This window comes from Plectropomus leopardus, chromosome 11 (genome assembly GCF_026936395.1).
Source record: "Plectropomus leopardus strain MGB_pleo_1.0 chromosome 11, ASM2693639v1, whole genome shotgun sequence".
In the NCBI taxonomy this organism is placed as follows: domain Eukaryota; kingdom Metazoa; phylum Chordata; class Actinopteri; order Perciformes; family Serranidae; genus Plectropomus; species Plectropomus leopardus.
The window spans coordinates 11,762,935-11,783,685 of record NC_142186.1 but is presented as its reverse complement, the minus strand read 5'-3'; the positions used below and the strand labels follow the sequence as shown (position 1 = coordinate 11,783,685).

Sequence of the window (20,751 nt, the reverse complement as noted above, 5' to 3'; positions counted from 1 at the left end):
TGTATGTTTTCCTTCATAAATGTTTATGCATTCCTTTTTCTATGTACGTTGTAATTTGTGTGGCTATATCAGATGGTGTAGTTAGCACAATTTTACTTACTGATCCTTCTGGCCTGTCTGCAGCATGGAAATCCCTGTATTATTTCAGTATTTTACTGCACTGTCTGGTGAATGAATCAGTTTTGCACTTTCAGAAACACACACATGCCCATTCACTTACATAAACATACAAATGGACAGACACACACCAACGTACGCATCCTTGGCCCTGAGAGGGATGGACACCTAACCCCTCACCCTGAAACCTGGCACCCTGGACTGACTGAAATAACAGGTGCCACAATGTTATGGTGCCAGAAATCCTACCCTGGCGCTGATATAAATATAAATATTGTCATCCTTTCCTGATGCCTGGCCTAGCACTGTGTTGGCTGTCTTACTCTGTTCCTGTGTCAAGGCTGAGCAGGAGAGTAGAGTCCCAGTACTGGCCTGTGCTCAAGTCTGGAGGTTTCCAGATGCTGAAACCATTATATAACCAGTACTAACCGTTTTGATTCCAGTGCTGCCTAAAATACAGTGACACTGGAAAGAATTTAAAGAACAATCTGTATTTTATCATGCAAACATGTACAGATTGTTTCCATTGATGCTTCAATAAAATTCCATATCCATACAGCCACACAACAACCACTGGCCATGCACTGTCTGATCTGATCTGTGATGTGTTAAGACCAAAGCAGCTCCTTTTTGTTGTGCTAATTGCCAGACTAATCACATTTGGCACACTAGACAAGCTTGCCCCATCCAAAGTCTTATTTAAGCAACAGAATAAAATTAGATACACAAAAATATACTTACAGTACCAAAAGTAAAAGTACTCATTATGCAGAATGGCCCAATTAAGAATCATATTATCATATTACTGGATTATTATTACAATTGGTGCATTAAAGGAACACGTCACCCTACAAATGACAATTTGTATATCAATGTATGCTCATCTGTGTTATGCTGAATTTGTGAGGAAAACATTTGTCTCGTGGAAGAAAAATCCAAAAATGAGAAAATTCCTGATGAAAGTCATAGGGGCTATGATTAACAACAGCAAAACTACTGTTTATCAAAACATCAATTTACAAACTTCCACATAACTTGTTCAGTATAATGCATGCCTCATTTATCAAGTCATATGCTCAGTACTTCCAAAACAGACAGCTCTTTTCAACAGGAAATGAACTGGAATGTAAACTTATCTATCAAAGCCAGACTCCACTGGACAGTAATTCTAAGACTGCCTTGATCAGATCGTTTTTTTGTGTCATTGTGCGACTTTGCTGCATTTGAACTAACCATTTGTTGTTCAGCACAATAAACTACCGATCAAGGCAGCAGGCCAGCAGCTCCCATGTTCAGCAAAGTAAAATAGCTGTTTCTGTGAATGGAGTCTGTCTTTGAAAGAAACATAAATAAATTTCACTTTAAGTTTAGTTCCCCTTCAGAAAGTGATGTCTGTTTTGCACTGCATGAGTTGTGTGAGGATTGTTTGATATGGTTTTGCTGCTGTTAAACCTTTCCTGCTGTTCATTCAATCCATCAAGAAGCAGGTATTTATAATGTGATCATGCAAAGGAAATGTAGTGGGTTAAAAGTTGCATAAAACTGAAATACTCAAGTACCTCCAAACTTAACTTAAGTATAGTGCATGAGTAAATGTTTTGCATATTTTAGTAGAATATTTCCCTCCTATTCCAGAAAAGGTTAGGATCATATTGAATTACTTAGGAGTGGTTTTGATGTCTCTGAGTTGTGAATGAACTAGGGTGTGGTTTCAAATATATAACATATATTATGGTAAATAGTTGCATTTTGTCTTGTTAATGGCTGTGCATTGTGATTTGCTAACCCCTATCCCTCACCCTAGTTGCGGCTGCTGTAGAGAATTTTTCACTGGCCCTCCAGTGTCTCCTGGCTCTGCCCTCCAGCTCCACTGACCTCCCTAACCCTCCTCACAGGAAACCTCCGGGCCCCCGAGAGTCTCTGGCACCTGCCAACCTGCCATTCTTCCTGCCCTGAAATAGACCCTTACTGGCACTTATCTGATCTGTGTGTGTGTGTGTGTGTTTGTGTGTGTGCATGTGTGGGTGTGTGTGTGTTTCCTATCTTGGTGAGTTGGTATAGAGAGTCATGCTGACTGCAGCGCATTCCCTGACTTCCTGTGGAGCCCCAGGCAGCTGCATATCGATCAGTACACTGATGCATCACTTTAGGGGCCACGCACGCACCATCCCACGCTGAAACACACACAGATATGCAAGCAATGACATTTGTGCATGCATATAGAAATATGTTTGAAGTCTCTCTCTCTCTCTCTCTCTCTCTCTCTGCCATTATCCAGTTTGTAATTTCAGACAGGCCTCCATTATCAGCTGGAGTCTGCGGCTTCATCACTGATATCCGGACAGATCATAAAACAGCGGGGCCGACTTCAATCAAAACGACTGAAGGGGCTGAGCAGTGGATGAATGGATGTGAACAGGCACAGTGAGATGATGGTTTCAGGAATGAAAGTTTAAAGTTTAAAGTTTAAAACAGTATAAACAGTCTGGACACATAGCCAGTCCATCACACACTTAACTCTCATAGTCAATCACTTACACACACACACACACACACACACACACACATAATTATAAACTACACTACACATGCAGATTCCACTTGACCACCATGTCCTCCAGGTGCTTCACTTCACAGAGTGATATTTAGAGACAGGTTGCAGGCTGCCTGACCTAGCTCAAAGTACTGTACAGAGCAAGAAGGAGAGTCAGCGTGTCTGGAATGCTCACTCGGGATGAGTCCCATTGACCTTTTTGAATTCCTTCCCCACTTTTAAATAGACTGGCAAGGTATGGACCTTTGAGTCTATTGCAGTCTTGGATGCAGTACACTGTATCCTGTTTGATGCCCTTTTATGTTTTAGATACAGTCATGAGGGAATGTGGTGCCACAAAGCCATCCATTTAGTGGAAAACACACTTGATCGGTCTGAACACAAAATATATGATCAAATCCAATAGGATGGTGTGTCTTTAACAGCTGAGCCAAGTAAATGATTGCACTTGAGCGAGATCACTTTTCTTGTGCTGCTTACAGACACCTTTCACAAGTATTTAAACCTGTAAACCCTCAGCAGATTGGTGGTATATCTTAAAAAAAAACATGGGAAAAAAAGCAGTGAGCAACTAGGTAATACTTTCTCAGACCAAAACAAGTTCAGATTCAGAGAAGTACTTTCTAAAGTCCCAAGTTTGCCTTGTTTTTCCTTTTTCCTGCTTTTTCTTACTTTTTTTTAAACTAACTTTTTGGGTAATTTTCTCACACATTTTAATTATTTCTTGCTAATTTTTGGGTCATTTCATTGCTTATTTGCTTTCTTCCCATGTTTTTGAAAAACATCAAGCCATTTGGCTCAGGTTTCAAAGGGTTAAGGGTATTTGCAAAATGTCTAGTGTGAGCGATTCCTTTGAATATAATTGTATAACAATGTCCTTCCAAAGTTTGGATTTCATACAGATGTTAGGTGGTTTTGCTATGTGAATACAGTAGAGGACTTTTGATCCAGGTGTCTCTGGCCTTGTCAGTATTTGCTTTCACAGATACAGTGTGTTCAGAGCTGTGAATAGTGGTAGAGGATGTGTGGATAGAGGTGAAGGATTTATGCTCTCAGTAACCATAGATCAGACCACAGGACAGGAAGTGTCTCAGCCTCCCTCTGCTTTGGCAAAGTTTCCTTCCTTCTCTTGCACATCTCTTGGGTCTGTATATCATCCTCTTGTGCTTGTTTGTTTACGCCTGTTTGCCTCACTGTCTGAATACTGTCATTTCTAGATTTCACTCTCAGAACATTTCACTTATATCCTTTCATACCTTCCATCTGTTGTCTTTACACAGATATAAAACTGTACAAATCTTTACAGGCCTCAGTATTTACACAAATGCTTTGGTGATGTTAGGACAAATCATTTAGTCTAAGCCTACAAGTCCATGGTAGTTTATGCCTGTCTGTGTTTGCACAGTTGCATGACCCCCAGAGCAATTCACACTTTTTACTGCCCTCCAGAAAGGTGGTAATCCCTCTTGGTATGACATTACATGTTTGTGAGATGCTGAACAAGACCATTCCTCGAAGACAGGTTGCTTCTTTGAAAGATACTTTTTAAAGGCAAAAGTCCTATAAACCAAAATATGGCCCATAAATCAATAGTTAAAGTACATGTTGCGTAATCCCAGTCCTAACCTTGATTTTGATATTATTCCAAACCCATTATTCAATATCTGTGAAAACAATACCTAGCGTACTCACCACTGGCATTTGATGATGTATTCGGTTTGGGTTGTTTGGCTTGGCCACACATGAAACCAAATCTATTTTTATTTGATATGATGATGACACGGTGTTAAGACTTGAAAGCTTCCACAGCGACAATACCTTTAAGATTCATTAGCTCACTGGTGCCAGGAAAATATGTTTTTAAGGTTTAAATCAAACAAAACCTGCTATTTTGCTGTTTTACCTTCACACACACAGTCCAAAAATGAGAACATCAGTTGACAAGAGGCTTTGTTAATATAACTGTCAGCTGCCTTTGCCAACACTGTATTATAACTTGTTGATGTTATTTAAAGCCCTCTTTCATTACTGAATAAGGACATGTCCATAGAGAGAGTTCCTCAGTATTATGTTTACAGAGTTTTAACAGACAAAGAGCAGATCTCTCTGTGCAGTACATTGGCCTGTGATTAATAATATTATAGCTAATGTTCAACAATAAGTTATAGCTTGTAGAGTGTTGTGTAAATTATTACAGTATCACAGTTACATCTGTAATGGATTGACCTTTATTTGCCTTTGTGCATCAGGTGACTGAAACCAGATCAAATTGGCTTGTCTTCTTTCAAAAACATTGGAAGAAGGCAATTAGCAACAAAAGAAGAAATGACCCCGAAATGAGCAGGGAATTATTAGAAATAAACAGATAAATAAAAAGAACAAAAAATACCTGAAAAAAGAGTTAAAAAATAATTAAAAAAAGGAAATAACCTGGGAGACATACTTTTAAAATTATAATAATTCTGTAACAAAATTAACAAAAAAAATGTGATTAAGATAACTAGCTATAATATATTTCCCCTAACTATTAACTTTCCCCCCCTTGACATTTTTCTGAGTTTTTAAAAAAAATAATGTTCTAATTTCTTGCAATTTTTGGAACATTTCTTACCAAGTTGCCTGTCGGTATTATTCCGCCCCCGTGTGGGGAAAGTGAGGAACTACATTAGTGTGTTGCCTTTCTCTACTTTCGAAGCACTCTTGTTTCCGGGGGGACGAATTTCAGAGTAACACTATATGACTGTCAACAAGCAAGGTTGGTGCTCTCATTTTCGTTGATTAATGGTTTGCAATTATCATAGCGACACGTTAAAAACAATTCATAAAATATAATAATTTCCTTCAATTCTTGTATGCGCGCGTATTAAATTCAGAAACGGACAATTAAACTCCGCGTGACATTCATTTTCCAGATAACATTCAACGGCGCAAAGGCTTTACAGCAAGACAAGAGACTATAAAATACTTCAAAACTTTTTATGCGTCACTTGTACTTCCGTATTGCAGTGGTTTCAACCACGAAAGAAGGCAATCGAGATAAAAAAAAAATGTTTGGTGTTTTCCATTCAAAAAATAATACATAGCACTACAGCAAGCAAATATTACATATAAAACGTATGTGTCTCGTGTCCTGTTTGGTGACATCAACAGTATATTACAGTTTGGTCAATTAAACCGCGCACAGTAATTGAGTTTTTAGAGTAATCTCCCAAAATGTCAGACGTTATGGTAGCAGCTTTGTTATGTACAGAAAGTGACAATAATTTCCCACACAGGTGTTTTTAATTACTGCAGCTGAATAGACCGTCAGGTTAAAGTTTGGTGGAGCTCTGCTCGGAATTAATTACCGTTTGCTGATGTCACAAAGGCCTAATTAGACAACGGGGGTGAAAACACCTGTGTGTTGCGGCTTTATAGTAATTCCCCTTTATATCATATACATTCTTACACCAGCACCTGCTGCAGTTACCACATAGATAATAGTGAGAATTTGTCTATGAAACACAAGCTGTTTATCATATTGCATCTGTGAGCTACCAAATAAATCATAGTAGTACATAAGTGTTAAAAATTGCAATAATTGTTTGAATTCCATTTAGTTGTATCAGTTTGAGAGTCCTGTGCATGCTGGCTGTCACACTGGGACACTTTATTACAACAGAGCCATTGTAAAAGTTAATCATTTCACCTGTGTTTTTCTTATGGTGACAAGTCAAAATGTCTGTTGCGAAGGAGGTCTAATTCTGTCACAGGGACTGATTTGATTTTCATGGTTTTTATTGTGCATACTAAAAAGACAATAGCTGCTACTGTTGTCTCTTTGTCAGCAGGATATCTCGGCAATGATCGTTTTCCTCAAACTTTGTGCCCACCTCCTTTTTAATATTTTTTTTTGTGATCAACGGTTTTATTTTTTTCAGTGTGCATACCGTTGAATAAAAGCATAATTTTATCAATAAAAATATCCTGCTGCCGATATCCTTATGTGTATATACATACATAGAGCACATGCATGCCTAAATAACACATGCTTATACATAAGCATACATATACATGTACACATATAATTATTTACTTTGGTCAATGCTCAGTTCTTTCAATTTTTCAATAGTAATAAAGTAATGAAGTTAAAAGTAAATATTTTCTCCCACGTTTTTCCATCTCCACGCTGCTGCAGGATGGTGCTGTGTGCAGTGAGGCGACAGCTCCTTAGGAGTGGCAGCAGCCGTGGAGACTGGGCGAGGTAAGGGATACCAGCCAGCATTGTTTATCACCGTAGTGGTGAGGGCAAATAAAGTAATAAATAAAGGAGCATCGAGTGTACCGAGTTGAACCCACATTATTTGTCCATAAATCACAAACAGAGACACATCTAACCACCAAACTGCATTTCTGAGGTGCTGAGGTTTGTGAAATGCCAATCTATAAAAGCAGTAACTTCTCTGATTGTGACTCATTGTAGTCATGAGTCACAATCAGAGATGGTTCATTCTTATGTGTTAGGAGTATGTTTGTTTGGCTTAGTACCAGCCAAGCCTCCTTCAGGCTGATTTACAGAGAGGAGGTGAGGGGGTGTATTAAAAGCATTCATCCTCCTCCTGTTTGTAAATGAAAGTATTAACTTTCAGTCCTGAGCAACACCAGACTGATGTCCATGATGCATACCATTTGCTTATACCATAATCACACATGTACATATTCAGTTTGCTTAAAATTAGTTTATAATTTAGTTCAAAGCCCACATCCAACCATGTAGAGAGACAGAGGACATTTATATGATGTCAAAACCTACTTCTTAAATCTATTGTGTGCCATAACTGTATATATACCAGTGTAGGAGTTAAATGAAGCATCCATTTTAGACCGTTCCTGTCTTTAACCCTCTGTTAGAGCTGGATATGTTATTGATTGACTGCTTTTGACTGGATTTTAGTAAATTTTAGAAATGTTGTTCCTCCAAGGCTGCTGCAGAGACAGAGCAGTGGTTGTGTGCACTCCAGCGTCCATAGCTTCAACCAGGAGGAGATCAGAGAGAAGCTGTCGGCTTTTCCTGGAGGCTCCATCGACCTGCTCAAACAGGAGTGTGGTGTTGCCGTGCTGACCATCAACTACCCCTCCCGCATGAACGCCTTCTCTGGTAAAATGACTGTATATTTAACACTGTATATTTCCACAGATTCATGAGCACAGATTTGGTATTCTCAGGATGAAACTCATCTGCATATAATCAGTCACAAGATTCAAGACCCTTGTTTGTCCTTGATAGACAAGTGGTTTTTACAATAGTAGCAATAACTAAAAATAACCACACAGAGCTAGACACGATCAAAACCACACATAATAAAAGAAACAAACAAACACATAAATACCGGAGTAGAAGGGTGAAGCAAAAAAGTTGTGATTTGTGATGGAAAAAAAAGGAAAGAAAAAGGGGATGGTTGAAGGTGTGCTGCTGATACTACCTGTACTTTACACATTTGAGAAGTGAAATAGTAGAGATATGTAAATAAACAAACCAACTGCACTGCAGCCAGACTTAGAGTTTTTGCTCCTCCCAGGCAGTATGATGATCGATCTGGAGGAGAGGGTGAGCCAGCTGGAGAGCTGGACAGACGGTAAAGGCCTCATTGTTCAGGGTGCTGCTGGAACGTTCTGCTCTGGATCGGACCTCAACGCCGTCAGAGCGATATCTAACCCACAGGTAGCAAATGATCTGCATACTGCTGCAGTTAATCTGTGTGCCTGCATGTCTCTCTCTTTGTCTCAGTAAGTGCATTCAAATTGACATGATTGAACTGTTTACGAGGCTTATCCTGCTCATTCACAATAGGTGTTTACATGCTTAAACACCTAAACTGGACACCCAAAAACCTGACCGTGAAAGGGTTATTAATGTCCATTTAAGCACACTCAGTGTCTCTTGGATGTTACTTGCCTGCAGATTTCCAAATGATGTTTCTGTTGAGTTGCAGGATGGCATGAAGATGTGCATGTTCATGCAGAATTCTCTTACAAGACTACTCAGGTAAGGACTGCCATTTTCCCTTGACTACTTTATTAACCTACGGACTAAAACAGCTTCAGCCAGTCTGAACTTAAAGGAGCTGTTATGTAATGTTCGCCACAGTGTGCTGACAGAATAGTTTCCTCAGTGCAGGCTGCCTCTCATCTCTGTGGCTCTGGTGGAGGGGAGAGCGCTGGGAGGAGGTGCAGAACTCACCACTGCCTGCGATTTCAGGTGAAGTTTTGTATAAGTTAATAAAAGAAAACTCTCCTTTGCTTAAACACCTTTCATCTAAATGTTTGATAATGGTCTCACTTTTGTCTCCCTCTTATAGGTTGATGGCATCTGGCAGTGTGATCCAGTTTGTCCATAAACACATGGGCTTGGTCCCAGGCTGGGGTGGAGCTGCTCGACTTGTCCGCATTGTCGGAAGCCAGAATGCATTGAAGCTGCTTGGTGGTGCTCTAAAAGTGGATCCCGAACTTGGCCTGCAGATTGGACTTGCAGATGGAGTCCTGGAGGCCGCCCCGGCAGAGGAGGGTGCAGAGACGCTCCTACAGCGGGCTGAAAACTGGCTCAGTCACTATACGAAAGGACCGGCCCCGGTGATCCAGGCTGTGAAGAATGTGGTGTTATCAGGGAGAGAGCTCCCTCTATCAGAGGCTCTGCGGACTGAGAAGGATGTGTTTGGGACAGTGTGGGGCGGTCCGGCTAACCTGCAGGCTCTAGCCAGTAAATCCAAACACAGATGAGTGTCTGTGTTCACCTTCCTAAGAACCCTGTCAGGTCAGATAAGTCGTTCAGCTGAGACATTGTTGGAAAATTGTGTCGTAGTCAAAAATGCGTGGAAGAAACTTCTACAGACTGACATCAGTAAGTGTTAGTTGTTTGGTGTGCTGAAGACATTTACAAGTGCTTTTGATGTAATATAAGCTGAATGTGGTGTGTCTAAAGTGTGGACTCTGAGATGATGAAAGGGTTTCTGTGTTTGTAATGACTTAGAGGCAATGACACAGCTGATTTATGGAAATTCTAAAGTTTGAATTTCCATAAATCAGCTGTGTCATTGCCTCTAATACAGTGATGGTTAAAGATCACATACCATAATGGTTCGGATGTATTCCATTTGGGATCTCTCTATGTGACATTACACCAATTGATCACAAAAGTAGGAAGTGAGATACAAGTATACAAACAGTGATGCTGATAATGCATTTTTTTGGTTGTATATTGCAAACATAACTGTTGGAAAATATGGAATGAGGGTAGTATGTCTGGGTAAAAAACTGAATTAAAACCATAAATAAAACTCCACTTTTTCTTTGAGGTGAATCTTTAGAGGCGGACGCTGCAGCCTCCTATTTATAACTAAAGATTAATGAGTTGTGCTGCAGCTGGAGCTGACCTGAGGAATGATTTTGTTTCATTAATACTTTGCAGACTAATCCTGGATATGGAGACTCTATGTTGATGTAACCCCTGCAATGTAAGTACGTCTGATAAACAGTGAATATGCTGTATGATTTTATTGATATTATAGTCATATATTTGTAGTGTTGATAAAAGCAAATACCTAAATGACTTTATTCTTCATTTTCCAAATCCCTTCTGTTCCCATCAGTCTAGCAAATGAACTCCAGGTCCCTTGAAAATGTGATTATGGTAATGATCAGATCATGCCAGGCTGAGCCTAAGTGAAGCAGACAGATAGCAGCAGCATATAGATAGATACTCATGAGACGTAACAAGCATGAGGCATCAGCATCTGCCTGCCTGATTGAGTAATGCTGCAGCACTTCTTTCATTTTTACCTCAGTTTTGATGGTTGGTTCAGCTAATCCCTCAGATTCCTCTGTACTCATTCTGCGTCGCCGTGGCCTTGATCAGCCCCACTCGCTGTTTTTATTCTGTTGGAAGATTTTTAGCTGTAGGTAGAGCATTATTTGGCTGATTTTCAGTAATCTGCACAGTGGCTCTCGTCTGTGTATGTGGAAAGATGCTGAAGCGCAGGGCCAAAACAGTTAAAATATGTATATTTAGTGCTATTTTTTTTAGCTCATTTCTCATTTCTTAAAATGAGCCCATAAAGCAAATGAGGCATTGCAAAAGCACAACAGTGCACAGACTGAAATGTCAAGAACAGGACAGATCCCCGGAGGATGCCAGGCCTTTATCTCCTGTTCTCCTTCCAGAGGTCATGTTTCCTGGCCAGACACCCGGCTGGAGCGCCGATAGCTGCTGCGGTCAGAATACCAAACACCTCTAAGGTGAGTGAGGGAAAGTCAAGGCCTCATTATGATCTCCAGCACAGAAACACTTGTTTTCTGCCTCCAGTGACAGAAAAACAGTCTGTGCTGCATACTGTGTACATATTAAACAGTATCTTTTTTTGTTACACCTATTTTGACCATGTATTTGTAGCTTCTAATGGAAACCTAATTTACTTTTCCCTATACTGCAATATGTTTTTTTATCCACATTCCAGCTGCTTAATTATAGTATTATAGTATCATATTGGATGCTATTTTATATGAATAATACATATTGAATACTTCACCCTTTCATCCAGTGGGAAGAATGGGTTTTTCCCCCCTTAAAAATCTCTTGAGGTAGCAGTGTGGAGAAAATGGGGTGAAATCTTAGTAACAATGGGCCCATTGATAGTCCTACTTATGTAACACTCAATAGCTTTATTTTCAAAGGAAAAACTAAACTAACATGCAACCTATCCCACAGTAAAAAAAAGCAAAAGCATATACTAATAATCAGAGACAAGACTATGAAACTACTCTCATTTTAGGATGATAAAATGACACAATTTATTCTTAAATTACAAACCATGTAACAAAAAAGTTGCCAAGCAAAAACAGTTACACAAACTTTATTCATTAGAATGTTAAGTCTAAGACTGAGCTGATGATGTAAGCATGTAAGAAATATAAAAATAACCGAACTTGAAATCTCTGCAGGATGGCCAACAGCAGCAGCACGCTCTTGTTCTCTTACTGCCTCAGACGTCATACATAAGAGGATTTACAGCCATAAGAAACGCAAAAAAACAAAACAAAACACAAATTAAAAACATTTACTCAACCAGAAAAAATATCATCATCCTGCCAACCAGTAGTGTTAAAATAACTCTCTCTTCAAACATGCACAAATTACAAGCTTTAGAAACACACCAATTGAGAATACTTCAGTCAGGGACAACAGGCATACTAATGAGGCTACAGAGGCCTCAGCAGCTTTAGAAGGAAAACACTGATACTTCACTTTAAAATGCCAATTACCTAAAGCTGGGAAATGTTAAAATAAATCTGATATGTACTGCTATTACACACATTTATTTAAAACAGGACTTGTAATTTCCACAGATTTTAGAAGCTGTAGGTCAATTAAAAAGACAAACCATCGGCAGGTAGCCAGATAATCCTGTGGGCTCTGGAGCTACAATGTTGAAGCACATTAAGTGTGTACTTACAAAGCCTACAATGCTTTATAGCAAAGTGCTTCTTCTCTCTTTGTCTGGATAAACAACCTGAAGTTTCCTTCAAACCTCAATCTACTCTGAAATGACACACTTCCCAAAGTTAAACAGTTAAATGTAAGAATTCTGAAGGAAACACTTCATAATCACTTAAATCTGAAATTATTTAGGTAGGTTGGGAACAAGTTATCAAGAATTAAATTCTTTGCAAGAGTAGTCAGATGACTTGAGCTCTAACGAGCCCGTTTCTGCGTGCTATGTTAGCTGAGAGAGTTAAGGTGTAGATGATTACAATGCAGCTGTTGATGATAATGATAATGACACGGTTCCATTTCCAGGAGTAACATCCCCATTTATGCTTTATCCCTCCAATGTCACAGATCTGGCTCCAAGAAAACCTCTGGGCATTAGGATATTCAATTTCAACACGAGAATACAGAAGACAGGCAGAAGCAGGGTGGTGAGTCCGTTTTTACCTCCACTTTTCTGGAATTCAAAAAGCACACTCAAAATGCTTGCAACCAAATGTTAACAAGTGAGCAGACTGATGGCAGCTAAACACCACAATAAGTCTGCTACACCTACCTCACATGACAGACAATTATGAGATATCAGGGCTCACGACAACATGCTGTATCCATCTGACTCACTACCACGCTGTCCTTCCTGTCTCAGTGCTAGCACGCTCAGTACTGGAACATAAAACCCAGCATTACTTCTACTGGCAGGGTATATACAAACAGATCATACAGATACATCCAGAGTGTTGTGAGCCACACTGAGGCACCAAATTTGATTGCTAAAATTGAGTTGTTTACCTAAAAACATGGAGCATGTTTCGCTTAATTTCTTTTTTACCGAGCAATCCACCCACATCTGATCCGTGACAGAATGAACGACAGCATACAGCGAGGAATAAATTAATGAAATGGAACATAGCCATTTGGTGATGGTGCTGTCATTTATGACTTCACACTTCAGTCACTGTACACTGGCCATCAGGCATTCTGGACCTTCCACTGCTACTGGATGAAGAAGGAGAGGCAGACTCTGCACCAGGAGGGGCTCTGTCCTCTGGATTCAGTCTTTGCCTCCGTGGCCTGTCCTCCCAGGGCTCTACACGTTCTCCATCTCCCCCCTCCTCCTCTTCATCCTCCTCTTCCTCGTCATCGCTCCAGTCTCCAGAGCCCGACTCGTCCACAGAGGTGTGAGGGTCAGAGGACCTGGAGGGTGACGCCTCCTCTTCCTCATCTTCTTCCTCCCCTTCCCCAGCCTCAGACCGCTCATGAGCAGTTGTGGGCCTGGGGCTGATTTGCAGTTGGGAGAGAGCATCTTCCAGCGTGGGGCTGCTGCTGCTGCCAGGCTGACCACCGAGGGAGGTGGGAGGTCTGGCAGTGGCTGGAGGGGCTGTAACGGTAGAGGAGATACCTGTGACCTGCTGCTGTACGCCTGCTACTGTGGTATCCGCCCCATCAGCAGAGTTTTCCCGGCCTGCTGCCCCTATGGCCCCAGTAACACCCTCAGTGTCCAAACGCAGTCCTGCCACTCCCTTCTTGGGGATATCCAAAACGTCCCTCTTCATCTTGCGTCTACGACCGTGCTCATTGCGCCTGTACTGCACCATGTTCTCCAAGTCGGCTACATACAAAAAACCAGCAATCAGCATTTCAGCTGTTTTCTTGCCCTTGGAGAAAGCGTCCTCCAGCTCGCGGCTGGTTCGCTCATCATACTGCCACCAACCATTGCGGCCTTCATAATACCAGGCGTGATCGCTTGCTGCTCCACCCCGCCCTCCTGCAGATGCTTTCAGCTCCTCCGGAGAGAGAAGTGTAGGCCTTTCCAGGAAGTCATCCGGTACTTCCTGTCTGCAGAGAGCACAGCGTTTGCTCTGCCAGGATGCTCCCTTCACGCATAGGAAACAGAAGACGTGATGGCATGGCAGTTGGACTGGGTGGACGCAGCTCTGCAGACAGATGGCACACTCCGGTACAGACAGGGCTGGGGACGAGTTGCTGGAGCCAGAGCATGAGGATTCTGCACTGTTTCCACTTCCACCACCACTGTTGCTGCCTTTCTTACTGGATGGAAGTGAGCTAACAGAGTGGTCTACCTCTCCACAACTAGCCATCCTTAGCAAGTACTGAGGAAAGAAGACAATTGTACATAATGGTTAAAGGGATTATTATATTTTCTTATATTAGTAATATTCTTTTTGAAAAAGGAAAATCAGCACTCAAGATTCATTCAAATTATTGTTTTAGGTCTACAACTGATCAACAAATTCAGCACTTTGCAGAGGTCTTTAGCCACCTTAAGCTTTGTTATTTTAGCAGGGTTATAATGATCATACATATTTATTCCACAGTAGTCTCTTTGCTAAATGACAAACAGAACATACAGGAAACATGTATACAGTATTGAACATGCAAATATGTCAGAAAAAACAAAACAACTTCGACAAGCTAAAGTTTAAAGTATTTGGTGTGATCTTCCTATCCACTTAACATGTCCTGAACTCCCTTGTGCAGACAATATTAGATTTATTTAATCTTCTGGTATACCAGAAGATTATTTAAGAAAACCTCAAGATAGTCTAGCCCCAGAGAGTTCAAGAGGTGCTAACTGTAAAGGGAGGTCACACTAAATACTGACCTCAGTCTGACTCTTTAGGTGTTTTGAAAGAGGCTGATATATCCTCATTGCACTTTTGCTCAGTACTGTTTGTCAACTGTTACCAAAGCATTTTTTATTTTACCATTTGTGTCATGATCACAATTAACACTAACTTAAGGTCTCTGTTGCTAAACAACAAACAATCTAGAGATGAAGTCAAACTAAGGACCATAATATCACATGATGGTATAATCTATATACCATCTGTAACCTCAAACAATGCTGACAGACATGCTATTTAATACTTACTGGAAGTCCTCTTAGTGCTGATATATCATGAGGAGAGCTGATAGACCTTCAAGCTTTCCACTGCCTAAAGGGAAAGAGCAGACGGTGAAAATGTATTTGTTTTCAGACTGTCCTCAAAGGAGGTACGACTGTTAGACACAATATCAAGCTACTCATTATGTAAACGTCATTTCACAGCGAAACCTTATGTGACAAACGCTGCACTTTTCGCCTGATGTTAAAACGGATTAGCTAAAAGTAAGCGTTAATTCACTTAGCTATGACTGAAATGCAACTTAAGCCCGAGGAACAAAGGGCTGCTCTGTTAACTGCCTGACTACAAGCAGTGAACTGTGTCTGCTAACTGTTTTTGCTAACCCAGCTGGCTTATGACAGCACTGGTGATGAACACAGCTAACGTTACTCGAGTAAAATCAGCAGCTAACGATGTAACATTCACACTAAATGGTGACAATCAATAAACAAACTAGTTTACCTAACATCGCATACTTAACAGCTACGAAAAAGCAAGCGGTTTGTTGTTACCGTTACAGGACCAACACAAGTAAAACAGTACAGAGGGATTGCTAGACTGGCAAAGCAATCATAACAATAAGACCTGTTGTAGCTAACGCTGGCTAGGCTGACGGCAGCACTCTGACTCCAGCAAATAGACGGAGTTCATCTGACGGCGCTAGCTTATTTAGCAGGGCGACACAAACAGCAAGGAGAAGCATTTTCTCACGACATAGAAAGTGTAACGACTGCGTGGGTATCCTACCGTTAGATGTTGTCGTGTTGCTTTGGTGTGCGGTTACAAATCGTGTAACGGCACTATTTTCTTATGATAATTCACCGACTTCCAGCGTTAACTGGCTTTGTTTTCCTCTGGAAAAGGAGCTGAGATAAAGACGACGACGTAACAGTACGTGCTGACGCAATTTGACGTAAAATCGCACGAGCCTAATGCTCTACGCATGACAGTGAGCCTGTCTTCCTGTTCGCTCGTGGCTAGAGGACGTTGGTGTCACAGAGGAGAGGGGCTCTTCAAGCACTTTTATTTCCAGTAAAGCAAGAAAAAAGTAACAAACAAGATGTTTGCCCGTGCCGTGAGACCTACCGTGAGCCTGGCTCGGAGCCTGTCCACCTCATCGCAGAACAACGCCAAGGTGGCGGTGCTGGGAGCGTCGGGCGGTATAGGCCAGCCGCTATCACTGCTGCTCAAGAATAGCCCCCTGGTGAGTCACCTCTCCCTGTATGATATCGCGCACACCCCCGGGGTGGCTGCAGACCTGAGCCACATCGAGACCAGAGCCCAGGTGAGCGGCCACATGGGCCCCGACCAGCTCGACGCTGCTCTGCAGGGCTGCGACGTCGTGGTGATCCCCGCCGGTGTGCCCAGGAAACCCGGTATGACTCGTGATGACCTGTTCAACACTAATGCCACAATTGTCGCTACCTTGGCCGATGCCTGCGCCCGCAACTGCCCCGAGGCCATGATCTGCATCATCGCCAACCCCGTCAACTCCACCATCCCCATTACATCAGAGATCATGAAGAAGCATGGCGTTTACAACCCCAACAGAGTGTTTGGTGTCACAACCCTGGACATTGTCAGAGCAAACGCCTTCGTGGCAGAGCTTAAAGGCCTTGACCCTGCTCGTGTCAATGTGCCAGTGATTGGAGGTCATGCTGGGAAGACCATCATTCCCCTCATTTCCCAGTGCACACCAAAAGTAGAGTTCCCTGCTGACCAGCTCGCTACTCTGACAGGCAGGATCCAGGAGGCCGGCACAGAGGTGGTGAAAGCTAAGGCTGGAGCCGGATCTGCTACCCTCTCCATGGCCTATGCTGGGGCCCGCTTCACCTTCTCCGTCCTGGATGCCATGAATGGAAAGGAAGGTGTGGTGGAGTGCGCCTACGTCAGGTCTGAGGAGACAGAGTGCAAGTACTTCTCCACACCTCTTCTCCTGGGGAAGAACGGCATTGAGAAGAACCTTGGGCTGGGCAAGCTGTCCGCCTTTGAGGAGAAGCTGGTTGCTGACGCCATGGATGAGCTGAAGGGTTCCATCAAGAAGGGCGAGGATTTTGCAGCTAAAATGAAGTGAACAGGGGACATTAGTTAAGTTGTAAACAAACAGCAGTTGTGATTGATAATTTGTTTCGTCTTAACTTAAAAGGCATCGGGGCAAATCACAAGAGCTGTCACAGTGTTTCCCCTTTTGTTTTTGTTGCAGCAGTAGAGTCATTTTGATTCAGAAATCCTGGTCTTATCCTGGCTCCTTTTTTCGTATGTATCATTTCCCTTACCAGCCCAAACATGGCTTTAACTTGCACTTATGATTTGTGTACATACTGCACTGTGACTATTTTTCAAATGTGATATTGAAGCAAAAATCATATTTTCATGTAAAGTCTGTATTAATGGGGATTTCTCTGCTTACTGAATGAGGAGGAAATACTGTCATCATGCCTGCTGATGCAAATACATGTTATTGATGAGCAAAACACTCACTCCATCAATAAAAAAACTTTAGCTTTAAAAAAATGATGCCTTTCTCTTGTTTTTACACCAAATGATTTGGCTTGACAGCGTACAACAGTGAACAAATGTATAGGACAGCTGACAGTTTTCATGAAACTAAGCAGGTTTATCCAGATCAAAGATACTGCATTTCAAACATCAAATCACTGAAAAACTCTATAGGCATTTAAATTGTTTAGATACAAGTTGTTAAAATACATACCACCAATGTTTTTTAATTATTGCCTCTGTATGTGTTTCTCAGTTGCAACAGAATATTTGACTTTGACTTTTATGCCCTGAGACATCGAACTTACCTCTTAAGGTAAGATCCATGCACTTTTTAACCTATTTTTTGTTCTTATGTGTAAGACTAAACATTTGACCTCCTCTCTATCACCCCCCCAAAACAAGAAAGAAAGAGCGAGAGAGAGTGACTGCATCAGTCATTAGTAGTAAAAGTCTTAAATTGCCTGCTCTCTGTAAACTCCAAGAAAACATCTACGTCACATTCCAGTATTAAGTTATATATAACATACAAGTGATGCGTTTTCATGTGTGTGCAAACATACACGTTTGCCTGTTCATCATCAGGCAGGTTTGTACTTGCTGTCACAGTCACCCGGGAGAGAAGCTCATGTGTTATGCTAACATGCTAAACTAAGGTGGTAACATGCTGATGTTAACATTTAGCTCAGAAGTCCTGCTGTTCCTAAATACAGCCATTAGTGGATGAAGATGAAGTACCTGAAAGCCATACAGGAGTAATAGTACAGATATCCTCCCAGAAAATGACTTTGGTAGAAGTTAAAGTCACCCATTAGAATATTACTTGAGTAAAAGTTCAAAAGTATTTGATATTTACTCTACTTGAGTATCAAAAGTAATTTTCTCATATTAAATGTGATTAAGTAATAAAAGTAAAAGTACAAGTAAATGATGTTAATAGAAAAGCAAGCGGTTATAATTCTAAGGATTATGAGGTTTATTTCTTTGTAACACGCACCACCTTAAAATTCAATCTATGTTGAATGTATTTTTTTGCAACTTAAAGGATTTAAAGTACAAAATCCATCTTGTGGTAAGTAAGTAAAACTCTTAGGGGAAATGTAGTGGAGCAAAAGTAGAGATTTTATTTATTAAATGAATTTGATTAAAAGTAATAGTTAACAGAAATATAAAAAACTCGAGTAAAGTACAGATATTCCTCAAAAATACTTAACTACTGTGATAAAACATTGTTACTCTGTTGTATTACACCACCGCCTGCTAACATGGCGGCAGACGATTAGTGTAGCCTCTTGTTCAAGTTGAATTTTTGAACACTTTATAGTCTTAAAACATATTTACGGTCCTGAGTTGTTTGAGGTCCTTTGCTGCATGTTGTCCCCTCTGTCCTATCCAATTTAAAAAAAAAAGGCCAAAAAGCCCAAAAAATATCTTCAGTGTTGACATCTGAGGTGAATAATTCTGCCAGTCTGAACGGAAGCAACTAATTTAAAGTCAGAGCTTTGTATGAGGACGGAAGTAGTTGATAACATATGTTTGCTCATAGCTGAAAGCATTCACTTGCTTATCTTTTCTGAAACACTGGATTTGAAGGTTGATGAAGGACAACACAAGACAAGACAACAATCATGAACTGATAACTTGAAAATAGTTTGCAGGCACAGGCTGCACTGTGTATTTTTCAGTTATCTGACCTTTAGTGTAACATCCAACACAGCAGCGTTTGGAAACACTGAGAATCTTATATAATCCCAAATGAAGTAAACTCAGTTGATTAAAAACGAATGCATTCTGCCAATGTTTTATCAATGAGGGTACAAATTTCATCCAAGAGAGCTCATGGCACATTTGAGTCAACAATCAAAGCAGGATTAAATCTGGAAGAGGCAAAAAAAGAATAACTTTGACTTTGGTCAAAAGTTATGACTGAAATTAAACCTCCACATATCTATTCTATCTTGTGATTGCAGTAACTACAAATTTCAAACAAAACCCAGGGCAAACTGCAGTGAACGTGGTAACTGTGCTCTGCCTTGTGTTCTTTGAGATTTTAGATTGTAGATTTGTGCCAAGGAAAATCTTTCCTCACAATATTCAAATATGCCCCCGAAAGGCAACCATGCACCACTGTCTGAAATAATCATCAGTAGATGTAATCATAATCATTAATAAACTTAACATATTACCATAATCATTAATACTGGTTCTAATATTAGGATTGGTTGCAGTTCCCTGTGTGGTGTTGCTGTACCCTAGCAGAGGCTGTTGCCCAACTACTGTGCATAGATACAATTATTGTCCAACACTCTATTGTCTTTCAATTTCATACTTTCAAATGTATTAAATAGTGGAAAACTAGAATCTAATATAAGTGTTATATAGGCTATGTCATTGCAGTTGTCATAGGTTTTGTAAAGTTTCACTACATCATAAACATGTCCTAAAAGAATAAAAAAGTTACAGTAAAAAAAGTCATTAAAAAGTTGTGGTAAAGTATGTATTTAAAAATATTAAAATGTCATGGTATAATATATCATAAAAAAAGACAATATAGTTCCTGTGCGGCTCTTTATCAAACGCTGTTTTGTTTCTAAAAGTTTCTCCTGTTGATGGAAAATGTTCCCTCTCAATGTTAATAGGTGATTATGGCCCTGCAACAAAATAATAGTTGAGGTTGTTTAAACGTTTCTCTGGTATTACTCTTAAAACAAACATCTATGAATGGCTCAAATACATTTTGAATCTAGTGAGAAATTAAAAGAGTTTACCTATATAATTGGTGCGTTACCACATTTTCTTTAACACAGGCCATTTGAGGCCATTGAAAAAAAAATCAGCTTCAGTGTCAGTGTAGTAACTCCAGTTAGCCTTTGTGGGGCAGTGCAGCTCTCTCCTCTCTGTCCTACAACAAATGCTGTCTCTGAAATGACCTCTGATTGTTCGGTCTCCTGTCACAGGCTAGATTTTCTAAAGCCTAAAAACAGAGCCAGGAGGAAGTGCAGAAGTCAAGTTTTCTCTCAGTCCACGTAAATTACAATATGCTCTAAGTTTATTATGGGGTTTTTGCACGTTCATACCAAAATAAAACTGCCTTCTACAGCTTTAATAGGTGCACGCTGAGTTTCACTTTCCATTTACTCTGGGAGGGTTTTTAA

At 40.6% G+C, this 20,751-nt stretch overlaps 3 protein-coding genes across 4 annotated transcripts; 2 read left to right on the top strand and 1 right to left on the bottom strand.

The window, feature by feature from the left end:
- The first annotated feature begins 5,329 nt into the window (after positions 1-5,329).
- echdc1 (enoyl CoA hydratase domain containing 1) lies at positions 5,330-9,989 on the top strand. 2 transcript variants are annotated; one of them, XR_015777873.1, is made up of 8 exons: positions 5,330-5,426; positions 6,849-6,914; positions 7,633-7,808; positions 8,230-8,372; positions 8,644-8,696; positions 8,829-8,909; positions 9,010-9,661; positions 9,734-9,989. XR_015777873.1 is itself a non-coding variant. In XM_042490471.2 (7 exons), exons 2-7 carry the CDS (start codon positions 6,850-6,852, stop codon positions 9,425-9,427), a joined length of 936 nt encoding a protein of 311 aa, XP_042346405.1. In that variant the 5' UTR covers positions 5,330-5,426; position 6,849; the 3' UTR covers positions 9,428-9,989. The 2 variants fall into 2 exon arrangements, 1 of the variants encoding a protein (XP_042346405.1); XM_042490471.2 differs by having other exon boundaries at positions 9,010-9,989.
- A 1,480-nt stretch (positions 9,990-11,469) lies between these two features.
- LOC121945611 (E3 ubiquitin-protein ligase rnf146-like) lies at positions 11,470-16,001 on the bottom strand. The gene is made up of 3 exons (XM_042489879.2): positions 15,845-16,001; positions 15,085-15,148; positions 11,470-14,302 (listed from the first exon to the last, which is right to left on the bottom strand). Exon 3 carries the CDS (start codon positions 14,288-14,290, stop codon positions 13,133-13,135), a length of 1,158 nt encoding a protein of 385 aa, XP_042345813.1. The 5' UTR covers positions 14,291-14,302; positions 15,085-15,148; positions 15,845-16,001; the 3' UTR covers positions 11,470-13,132.
- Positions 16,002-16,033: 32 nt separating this feature from the next.
- On the top strand, positions 16,034-17,611 carry mdh2 (malate dehydrogenase 2, NAD (mitochondrial)). The gene has a single exon (XM_042489880.2). The coding sequence runs from the start codon at positions 16,158-16,160 to the stop codon at positions 17,169-17,171; it is 1,014 nt and encodes a 337-aa protein (XP_042345814.1). The 5' UTR covers positions 16,034-16,157; the 3' UTR covers positions 17,172-17,611.
- Positions 17,612-20,751: the final 3,140 nt, after the last annotated feature.